Raw genomic sequence first — 12,443 nt, forward strand, 5'->3', positions numbered from 1 at the left:
TAAAAAAAAAAAAAATATTCATTGCACATCATTGCAAGCCCTAAGGGAGCTGCACCTTGTAATTTAGAGGGCAGTGATAAAACACATACACTGACCCATTTGTTAGTGACATCCTTTTATTTTTCCAAACCTAAGGTATCAAAAGAGTCAGGTAGTAAACTAGAACAGAAAAACAAACTGTTAACCAACAAACATATAATAGAATCCTTTACTGTGACATGTAGACTCCTATCATGCACATTTTTGGGCCTCATGATCCTTAGCGCTACCTAAAAAACATAACAAAACATTCATTTCATTCATATGAATACCCCAACTCGCCTATTTTGGTTTGAAGGGTGATAACCGAGTGAAAGGTATTGGCAATACAAACATTTCTATGTTCTTGAGGGTCACGGGCGATTCAATCCACTCGATCTCAGGTTCACGTTGTAGCTCAAGAAAAGTCCCTCTCCAAGTGAAACATTTGGACACTGCATCGTTTTGCAGGCGAATAAAATATAGGAAGCAATCCTATCTGTGGGGACTGTTCTCAACACCAGAGCCGTTTGAAGATTTCGGTCTTTTACCAATCTCAAATCCATTCATCTCTTTGCAAATCCTGATTACGATCCCAAGGGCAACATGATCTCACAGTTCTTCGTGCTGTCACAGAGGGGAGACAACATTGTCTTCCGAGACTGTAAGTGCTTTGACCATCTTATCAGAAATTTCCAAATTGCGCCGTGCATCTATTTATCTAATTTTGTTTGATGCGATACCAGAGAGTTGTCCATAAGTTTTGGTTGTCATTGGTAGTAGAGTAGATCAAAGGCCAAAGTATTTTGACGGGTAAGCAATTCATTGGAATTTACGGTGAGAGTCTTGCATAGATCTGAATTTCTCAGTATTATATACTTGTTTGTGATGTCAAATTCATACAGATTGTAGGGCTTTGCACTAAAATTACGTTAACTCGCTGACTTTTTCAAGGACTCTGTAATTGGACAATACAATCGCTACTCTTAGTATCACGAATAACAGCCGAATCTGCACGGATCCCTTTCATGCCCGAAATTCACCAGTAATATAAGAAAGCCAGTTCAATTTCATACAATGTGCTTGTTAACAACAGACATCAATAGATGCCAGGATTATTTTCAATAATAGGTCTTATTATACTGTGTTTGCATTGATTGCAGCCGTGGCCAGCAAGGCATCTCCTTTCCCTTGTCTTTGCCCAATTTACCCGATTTTGGCGCAAGAGAGGCAACTGGTTTCGGCAAAGCAACACATTCTAATAGTTTTTACGCCAATTTTGCAGAGAAACTATATCAGGATTTGACCCTCCCCTGCCAAGAAGAAAGAGTTCTTTCTTTCGTGCACTCCTTTAGATCTTACAATTTACCCTTACAAGAGAACATAGAGACAAACACAATTCAACTGTCGAGAGAATGCACAAGGCACAATCAAAGTTCTTACCCTCAAATCTTTTAGTCTTCTCAAAAAGACCTTTAAAGCAGATGTAGCAAGCGAGTCTTCTCAAAAATACTTTTCTCAAATCTGTTGGACCCTCGTTCATCCCGATGATGGATCATGTAGTTTGATCCAAAACGTTGACGATAAAAATACTTACACAATCAAAACCAAAAGCTGATATTGACATTTTTCTCTTCAGCTAAGCCACGAAGAAGAAAAAAGTTGAAGAACACCATAACCCCCTCAAACCACGGAACTCCCAAATTCATGTCCTTTACTTATATGCTCCCAAGCACTTCCCTTGAAGTCCCCATAGACCCGAGAATCTAGAGACAAACTTTTGTCTGATATACACTAAAACTGTTAAAGCTGTAATTCTCTTTGTCATCTTTGATTCCATCTTTGTGTTTGTAAATGGGGTTTAAAGTGTAGAAGAGGTTCTTTAATGCCTTAATATCCTTCTCATTTAGAAGATATTGAAGGACCCGCCTGGGTGTGACCTTGGGCATAGCTAGGCCAGTACTAGATGAAATCTATCCAAGGACTGCCCAAACAAGATAAAGAAAACAAAACTTATATTTTCAAAATAACTTTTATAAACAAAAATGTGTTGAATACCTAATTTCTTTATTAAGTGATAACATTGTGAAAATGACATATTCCGTGAAGGTTTGTGTGGTTTCAAAGGCCTTAATTTGGGCTTGTTTGTCGGGGTTCTGCCTGTTGACCTGCTTTGTATACGACAGGGAATGTGCCGGGGCATTGCACCTTGACTTTGTGGGGACAATGTGCACAAACTCCCATGAGGGGTGTTGCCCTTCAATCCCGTTGGGATCTCCACTCCTAACCCCCACTAGTTTTTGGGATCTCTAGTCATATAAGAAACTTGATTACAAGAAGGGGTCTGGGTGTGGAAACCAAAACTACCTTCTTGGACAATCATCTTTCTAACTATTATAATATCACTTATCAATGACAAAGTATCATACTATCAAAGATTCAAATTTCATTATTATTATAAATTGTAATGCCTTAGTGTATGTCGAACGTATCTGCATTTTAGTACATATATTTTTTGCCCATACATATTAGAGCTGTACTCAGCCATAACGTTCCCAATGGATTTTTTTTCTGTATTGGCATACCAAAATCATGTACCCATAGCCACCCTTGTATCAAAACCAAAAACTTAGTTTTTAAGTGATGTTCTCACTTGAACTAGAGATATTTAATTGTCTATTATCCTAAGTTATGCTGAGTTTAGGGGATGGGTAAATGGGTTTCTTGGACAGGTTTTATTTGTTTTGCCATTTTAGGGGATGGCGAGGATGGAAGAGGGGATGACTATATAAAAATTAGGGCAAATGTAAAATATATAGGGTTATTTGAAAAGTTCAAATGTATTCATATGATAACACATTCATAAATATAAAATCATTCATCATAGACATATACATTAGACATAGCAATTGATTTGAAACTTGAAGTGAGAGTTTAAATTTCAATTTCATACATTCTTAATCACATACTTGTTGTGACCTTTTCACACCATCAACTAATTGCAACTGGGGGACCCCTCTTTTAGCTCGTAGTTGTTTGGGTGGGTTAGTTTTGACAGTAAATTTGGTAGTTCAGAACTTTATAGGTTGAGGGATGATTGACAGATCAAGTGGTCAAGTTGCGATTTTAAAGTGGGAACATTGAAATTAAGGTCATTCAAAGTCATGTTGTAGTGGGTTGAGCCTAAAATCTGAAGTGTATTTAAATTTTGGCCAGTAAAATAGTCCAAAATAAGTTATGAAGGCATATTTTATGCATAAGGGTGTTAAAATCCTTATCGAAATTGGTTTTCTGTACTTAAATTGTCAAAATCCTAAGGAAAATCAAAATTTCTTTATAAAAGTACACAAAATCCAGACATAGCATGAAGTTCCTACATGGGTCATTCCCCCCTGGAATTCAGAGATATAAGGTGTGAATGAAGAGTCCAAGTGCAAGGCGAGTTTCCCTTCTGGTTTAATACTTGGTCAAATTTCAGGATGCAATGTGTAGATTGTCCCTATGAATGTGTTGAAATTCCCCATTACTGAGCAAATGAAGGCAAAATGTTCCAAGTGTAAAAAACAAAAAGAGGAATCCTGCATAAGTTGTCTTCCCTGTTTGTAATGAGAGAAAACAAGTGTGGATATCCTCTTTCAAGTCCATCTTAAATAATAGAAGAGATTCAAATTTCTTGAATCCACACCTAGCGCGATTTTCCCCTTAAATTTATTGAATTGATAAATAAAATAAATGATGAGAAAATAATAAAATGAACTTGTGAAGCTTCTAGAAGGGGGAGATGTTTTGTCCCTAATTTCTTGTGGGAGGTGAATCTCCATCCAAAACTCCTTTAAAAGAGCTGGCAGCTTTAATGCAAAAGCATAAAGATTTATGAAATGTCCAAGGCGAAGTGATCAAGGCAAGAAGCAAGGGGGCTGAGGAGGAAGGTGACCAGAGCTTAGGAAGGCTGAAAATTTAACAAGGAGGAAGATATCAACCATATGCAGATGTCTGATGTAGTAGGCAGCTGGAGGCTGAGGGTTTAAGGTGAGTGGTGAACACATAGTGTACTCAGATCAAATTTGGAAGTATCTCCATGCAGATCACTTTTCTGCCAAATTAGTATATCTTCCTCAACATCTCAGACTATCCATAGGTAATTGCAAGCTATGAAGAGGTGTATTTCTGGGCTTTTAAAGATCATTCTGAGGGCAAAACATGCGTATTTATAGGCCCAAGTCTGCAGACATTTGCAGTAAGAGCAACCTTTTAAGAAAATCATATAATTTCATAAGTCCTCAAGAAAAGATGCATCTTTTGCAACCAATTTGAGGCACCCCAGGGTTGAGGTAAGTTAGTTATGAGCATAAATCTGAAAATTACATCTGAAAATTGATCTTTCTATAACTCTGAGTTAACATTGTGGTGATAAAATCTGGTTGGAAATTAATTGCAGACTACTTTAAAATATTCTAGCTGCATCCTAAGCTCTTCAGTTTGCAAAATATGAGTCTCAAGACCTGAGTCTGCAAACATTAGCAGCAGGAGTGATTTTTTTTGAAGTTCTTCATAAATTGAAATCTTTAGCAATCTTTGAGATTGATATTGTGGAGTCTTTAGGAGGTCCTTTGGCATCTAAATCACTGAATTTGCAGCTTAAATTCACCCAAAAAATTGTAGTTGCAGGTCTGTCTTTAGACATGTTAGGTTGACATTGGTGATAAAGTATGACCTTGGTGCTTGATGAAGTCGATGAGATTCATAGTTCACATATGGAAGACTAATTTTGCAATTTTGTGGCTAAGTGTTGACAAATATCTATTGTCTTAGGATTCTGATCCAAGTATTTGCTCAGTTACAACTCTCAAATGATAGAATCACTAAGTTAGGGTGTGGAATTTATAGATTAATTTGAAGATTTAAGTCTAAAATTTATGATTATTTTGTTAAGAGGGGCATGGTGAAAGGAAAGGGGATTGCAGTAAGGACAGTACTTATGAAGAGGCTATCCAAAGGATTCAATCCTGAGTCTTCAATGACTTCTAAATGGGGAAAAACATGGAGCATATAGATATGAAGAAATAAAAGAGAAGAATGTATGGATCCAAAGATCATATTTCCCTTCAAAGATAGCAGTGAAAACAATGAGAAGTGGACTCTAGCATGAAATTGGTTTTCTGTCAACTATCTAGTGCAATGAACTCTTGGCTGAATTTGCATAGAGTTATTCTGAATACTAAGGACAAACAAGGCTAAGGGGAAGGTGTTTGCATTCTTGAGCCAAAAGGTGGTGTGAGAAACTTTTGGAATTCCATATTTTCCTAGGATGTAGATCAAAGCTAAGGAAGAAACTAAGGCATAGTATAATAAGAGACCCAACATTTGTATGGACATCACTAACAAGAATTGGATCAACCATCTAAGGAAGCATCATTTTAAGTTTCCAATGCAGCTAGTGAGCAAGGATTTTAAGGATGAGTACAGTGATTTAATCTTTATACTAAATAGAGTCGTGAGAACACCTGAGGGGGCCTTCTTTAACACTTGTCTATTTTGCTTCATAGAGGAAATAGCAATAGGGGATGTGGTGATGAATTGAGCAAGGATGATTGGTGACAACATAGATGCTCAACTGAAAGACCTAAGGAAAACAAAGCGATACCATATGAGTTCCTATGTGATCTACTCGCTGACAAGGAATACTGAGTATCAAGCCTCATTGGTAAGCGCATGATTGGGAATAACAAAGATCAATTCAAAGTATAGACTGCCATCATGATTTGCAACTTCATGAGAGGACAAGTTACAAGAGGGTTAATGACATCTTCTCTAGAATATCACACACACACTTCAAGAAGGATTACATAGGAGATTTTCCAAAGAGGCAATAACATTGATTGAGCAGCATGGATATTGGTATATCTAATTCCCTAGTTTTACTTATTTCAAGAGCCAAGGATTTTCTTTGAAACCTTACAAACTTCCTAAGTATCCTAGAAGTAAAATGGTTTTGTTGGAGGTGGTCAGACAACTTTTAGAGTTTGATTCTATTTAAAAGGAGAAGCACAAACAAAGAATGCTTTCCTTTGTTATATTGGCGAAAACACTTGAGTCATGTCCGTCATTGTAGGTAACAAAGATAGCCAATGCAAAGGTACAATTTTATTAGCTTGGGATATACAAGGCAAGGAAGAAGTTCATTCCATTTTAGATGGTCCACACTTACACAAGCAGGAAATACAGACACATGATCGACATCGAGGACCATTGGACAAATCTAATGGATGAACATGCTGTGAGGAGGAAAATGTAATCTAGGATGTTAGTTGATTTCATAAGAAAATGTGGTGTCTTCGTCATTCTTGACTAGGTTAAGGATGATGGGAGTATAATCCATCCTCTCTATGAATGAAAAGGACAAGTTAATTGAATTACCTAATTGGTCGTGAAAAGAGTAACATTTTGATTTGGGGTCCTTAATGAGAGGGGTGATGGATAGATCAAGGGCGTGGATTGATAAACAAATTAAATGGATAATGAAACAAGGTGTCACCTTTACTTATGAAAGGATGCATAGTGAGAATTCTACTTTGAGAGGGGATGAAAGAACCGTCAACATTTTAGGAGCGCACATTCAGGTTGAAAAGTGAACTTTAAAGGAAGGGATAATGTAGCTGAAACATGTCAAGCAATATGTACAAAACCATTTGTAAGGAGTATGGAAGCAAAAGGCATAAGTCTCTACACCTACTTTAATGGTTGATTCTTCATCAACTAAGGAAATAGAGACACACGACATGGATTTGGACTTAGTACAAGGCGATGATATAAAGATTTTATTTTAGGATAGTTAGGGGGTAACTTCATCAGCACAACCAATGCAACAAAGTACACAAGATATTGCCATCTCCTACAGTGTAGTCGATTTGGGAGGTTACATGAGACAGGCTAATCCTAACACTCAAGAAATGGAAGATGAAATCGTTTTAATATTAAAGGGATTTGACGAAGATGAACAAATAGAGATGTTATGGATTTATCCACAGTTCTTGAATGGTTAAGAGAGAGCATGCTAAAAGAATAAGGGTAGTAGAGGTTCTTCATACGGATGCCATTGATGCATAATCTAGCAGAATTGGAAGGGAGAAAGAACTTCAACTAGTGAAGAAAATTTGTAAGATCACTAGGGATGAGTCATTATCTCACATTGTGCATTTGGCTATCCTAGTTGCGATAAGAATGAGGATGGGATCACTCCTAATGATTATCATTATCTTCATTTGATGTTGGGCCAACGACTAAGGAACAATAATTTCAGGAATGGAGAGACAACATATATGTTATTGAAGAAAGGATGGATATACTAATAAAGGAGAGAGATGAGCTAGAGTTGAAGAATTTGGTGATGGAGTTCATAAGTAAACATATAAATTCATTAGAACATGAGAGGGCAACACTTGTTCCATATGTTCCTATTTCTCAAGACCTGCATTGTACTTGTGACATGGAGAAAAGATGGGCATGTGATACTAGAGAACAAGAAGAGGCCTTTGCTATGAGGATAGTTCAGGCACATGAGAGGACCACAATACTCTTAAATTAAATGCAAAGATTAGATGAGATATGGAATAAATTTCAGCCCATTGAGTACAAAATTATGTCTCATCTCAAGGCATTGAGGAGTATCCCTACATTGGTTTTGACGAAGGAGGGAGTAATTAATAAAGGGAGTGCATATGACTTTGGTCATTGGTACCTTTTGTTGGTCACCAAGAGGACTACATATAAGCATGCTCGTACATCATGTGAGGATATTGAGGATCCTATTTTGGAGATATGTTTGAAGGTCCTTGTTGCAATCAAGGAAATACTTGGTCTTGACATTGATGCTTCTTGTGAGTTAGATTTGGATGTGTTCAAGGTGAGGATGGAATTGGTTTAAACCAGAGATAAACTCTCTTGAGAAGAATCACTTGAATGGATTTCTCTCACTGATGATTCACATAGGTGATCTATAGAGGCACACTTCAGGTTGGGATAGCATATTGGACACTTACATGGAAACATTAGAAGTTCTAGAGATACAACATAGCAACTTTACTAATATTGCCATTGAAAGACTTGTGAAATTTTACTTACCTTCATTGGTTTTACCAAAAAGGAGAAGAAAAAGGGAGTGCACATCTTGGATGATGAGTTACTTGATGACTAAGCAGTTTCCTTGCTTCCTATTGGTCCTCGAGCCTTTGATTTCTTTTATTGGCTAATTTTATGGTGCTTCATTCTCATTGGCTATTTTTGGTTGCCCTAATTAGGGTTTGTAATGCACTAATCTGAGCCCTTGATTTTAGATCAATCTTGGCCATTCATTGTAATTGGGGCTCCTATATAGACCCCCCTTGCCCCCTCTTTTGACAAGGGAAATTGTTGCTAATATAATTCAGAGTTTATATATACATATATATACATATAGACACACACACACACACACATGTTGCACATTGTGAAGCCAAATCCATAGAAGCAAGTTGACAAGTCTTGAGAAATAATGTAATCCCCTTAGTAGTCCCAAAAAATCACATTATTTCACTGAGCTAGTATCCACAATTGAAGGAACCTTGAAGTCACTTCATGATCTTACTTTGCAAGATTAGCATAAGAAGTGACCTTATTCAAGGGAGAGTTTAGTGTTTCACTTCAAAACATTGAGTTTTTTATTCTGCATGTTGTAATGGAATAAAACTCATATCAACAATACTCATAGAAATAATTCATTGGATTTGGAATCAAAATGCCGAAAGGCTGCAAGTTTCAACAAAATGAAAAGTATCATATCATATATTTTATGCATCAATGTATCATACAATGGCAAAAATCTTAAAGTCTCAAAGTCAACTCAAAAGTAAAACAAAGATAGTATGCTGCTGCCCCTGATCTTCAGCCAAATCAGTGTCATTGCGTGTATCAACTTGAGCCTCAAGGGTTTCATCATCTAACAAAATTCCAACCAATCCCACTTGTGTCATCCCCATCAGCTTGGGTGATGTCTTCCGAATTAATATAACACCATAAAGTTGGAGTATATTTACTCAATAGTTTGACGATCCCTAAGTTGTAGAGCACTATGCACAACCACTAACTTCTCCGCTCGTCTATAGGTAAGCCTATTTCTCTTGATGGAGTGGGTAAAGTATATGTAGACCAATTTCTCTCTATAATAGAGGAACTAGCATTCTTGAGAGAAGGCAAACAAGTCTTAACTTTCGTGTATCTAACCCATGATATAGACACCATCCAATAGGACTTTTCTGTGCCATTACCCACTCTATCCATCTTTTCCTTTGGTGTGCTAAAGTTTGGACCTTCAATATTTGAGATGGCAACCCAATACTCACAAATTATACCAGACTTCTCAAGTGAATACACAGTTCTTTCACAATTTTGTCTCTCCAAAGATTTCACAAAATTGGGTTATTGGGTTTTCATGACACCTCCACCATCAAGCTAGCCAGTTTGCACACATGTGCTAAATTAGTGATCACCTGAACAACATTTGAGGCTCCAAGATTCTCTTTGGCCTCTCTCAAAATTTTAAACTGGAAGTCTACATTCTTGTGTTTACCTGAATAATCAATGGCTCTAAGAAAATAACTGTGCATGTGATTGTGATGTTAATGAGTGGCCGATGACTAATACCAGTCTACCTATCCATCACAATAGAATAACCAGTCCTCATTGTAGGGTAAAGTTGAGGTCTATTTCAATGGACTGTTTTTGTGATATAATTTAGGCTTGAATACCCTAAGAATGTCAACCTGGGGCCCGTAAGCCGATGAGGGATATTGTGGCTATTTTCTCAAGGGGTGAAAACAATAAGTCAAGGATTGATGAATGCAATCTAGTTCACACTTACTATACTAAGGATTAAAATGTAAACAATTATCTACGGAATCAAATCCTGTATTAAAATAATCAAATTACCCTTAACACTCCCAAGAACTTATATTGGAAAAGAGGATTAAAAGAGCTCACATAATCACCTTTTCTCAACGAGTCTCATTCTCCTATTCAACCACACACACCAGGGAGCTAAACTCTGCAATAAAATTATGTTCAGATTTCATAAAGTTGTTTCCTTCGATTGATTTGCCGCTTATAGCTTTAAAAGGAATTAATTCTGCTTCCTGTCTGTGTAGTGACAGGAAGTGGAATGACACTTAGAGATTCAAAATTACAGTTTCTTATCAATTGGTTTTAATGATCATTGATTCTTAAAATTCCTGAATTGCAGATTATTGCATGCACAATAACACGTGTATTCTAATTGAAATGTTGTTCTTTATTTGCAATGCTCGATTCAATGATCATTAGACTAATTGAAACCTGTTTGTACAGATTGCTGAAAGTTCAGAGATCGTAACTACTCATGCATAATCGATTGTAACTAATAATGACTACACAATGGGAATTGCAGAGATAATACATTTAACAGCTTTCAATAGAGATCACATAAAGTATGAACAACAACCAAATATTATAGTAATTAAAAGCACGAAATTAACTCACACCATACTGCACACAAAAGTATGCCTGATAACGTGAGCAAAGGGGGCCCTTCCTCTCCCGGTTACTAGGTGCTTAAAATCTTCTGATCACTTATTCAAAATATGCACTCGAACAGACAAAATGACAATATGAATAGTAGCAACTTCTGTATATGTTACCAGCTTAAATGTCTTGGTACTTCCATACACATTTATATACTACACTTTACTAATTCTATCTTTAACAGATTGTAGAATATAAACCGTACGTTTGTCATTATACAAAACAAAATAATAGTCTTTTGGCTGGCCTAAATCCACAACCACCAAAATATAGCAAAAACATAACAGTTTGATCAATTAAAGATTGCAAAACTATTAACCAAAAATGGGTGATTAACTTGTCACTTTCTCGTCCACATGGTCGATGCACCAATTGGTCATGTTCTCCATTCATTTGTCTGTCTTTGAATCGCCTTTTATTGACAATTATGCAAATCCAGTCAGCATTTAATCAGAAGTTTGGTTTTTAGTCTAAGTTTTAACTTTCCTCTAATATTTATCAAATTTCGTATTCCTTCTTACCAAATGGTGACTAGGTTAATATGAAAGATGGAAAATAATGACAAATTAATGACAGAATTAAGTATCCTATTCTAGTCTCATCCATCCCCCCAGCTAAAGGTGTTGCATGTCCTCATGCAAAAAGGAACAGTAAATGCAAACAAGGGGAAGAAATTAGTTTTTGCAGCTTGCCAGTAATCTCTTGAAGCCATGCCGTATCAGGTCTTTGATAACCCTTTCATGCTCTTGGATTGTAATGCATGGTTCTGCTGGAGTAATCACTTGCCCTGTTTCTATTTTGCGTTTACTCAATTCCTCTGCTCATGTCCCAATGAGAGCTTGTGCTTCCTGTAAGTGTTTCTGCAATGAGTGATTTTCCACTTTCAGTTGAATAAGGGAATCCCTTAGAGTCCAAATTTCCTCTTTCTGTTTCATTATTTCCTCATTTTGTTTCATTAAAATTTCCTCATTGGGTTCAATTTGAGGTGTAGGAGGCTTTTCAGCTATCCCTATGACAGGTTGATCCAAGATGCTTACCTCAACATCTCTTTCTTCTTGAAGTGGCTGCTCAACATTTTGTGATATGTCATGGACAATTTGACGAACATTTCATCTCTGGTTCTGCAGTTAACCCTTCTTGAGGATCCTCTTATCTCTGGAATCACTTGTTCTTGATCCTCTGTTAAGGGATTGTTATCAGTTATTTCTGTCATCAAAGCTTCACCAAGATCACCTGGCAGAGTATCACGAACAATGTGTATAGGGGATATTTGAAGTATTTCATTGTCCCCTGTTGTGGGAATGATGTTCCTAACCTATTCTTGAACCAATTCCTCCTCAGGTTGTTTAGAAACCATATTTCCTTCATATATGTTGTCATCAATTGCATCCTTTTTGCTATGGGAAGGGAGTTCTTCTTTGAGGGCATACTCTTGGCTTGCAAAAGGGCTAACAGATTTAGACTTTTGTTGCCTTTTTTCCTTTTTCTTCCTTCGATTCATATGCCTTAGTTCTCGTTGCACCTTTCTAGGTTTCTTAAATAAGGTTGACAGGACCTGCCTTCCTCATTGATTTGGGTTGTGGCAATGCTGGCTAGGTTTTGAAGCCGATCCTCTTGTTCGCCTAGGGCAATTTTCCTTTTTTGGCCTGAACTAGAGGCTTGTTCACTGCTTGCTTGCTCTTTTGTAGCCGCACTCCTAGTATGATAAGGACTTTGAACAAGTGCCCAACGAGGTTGCATTTTTTGTCTACTTTTACTTCTCAAGATCTGCTTCCTGGAGGAGGTTGAAGGGGTGCTAGAGTTTCGTTTAGGATCCTCATATTCTTTTTTTTAGA

General features: G+C 36.9%; 1 protein-coding gene across 2 annotated transcripts in view; it reads left to right on the forward strand.

The window, feature by feature from the left end:
• Nucleotides 1–280: 280 nt before the first annotated feature.
• LOC149542683 (Clathrin adaptor complexes medium subunit family protein) overlaps nucleotides 281–12,443 on the forward strand; it is a 117,819-nt gene continuing 105,656 nt past the window's right edge. The window contains exon 1 of one of the 2 annotated variants that reach the window (XM_089797562.1): nucleotides 281–682. In XM_089797562.1, coding sequence (XP_089653688.1) covers nucleotides 625–682 — 58 coding nt within the window. In that variant the 5' untranslated portion in view covers nucleotides 281–624. The remainder of the gene's footprint in view (nucleotides 683–12,443) is intronic. The other variant, XM_089797561.1, reaches the window with a different exon arrangement.

This window comes from Cupressus sempervirens, chromosome 8, assembly GCF_028749045.1.
Source record: "Cupressus sempervirens isolate cs-2001-9-10 chromosome 8, ASM2874904v1, whole genome shotgun sequence".
Lineage (NCBI taxonomy): Eukaryota > Viridiplantae > Streptophyta > Pinopsida > Cupressales > Cupressaceae > Cupressus > Cupressus sempervirens.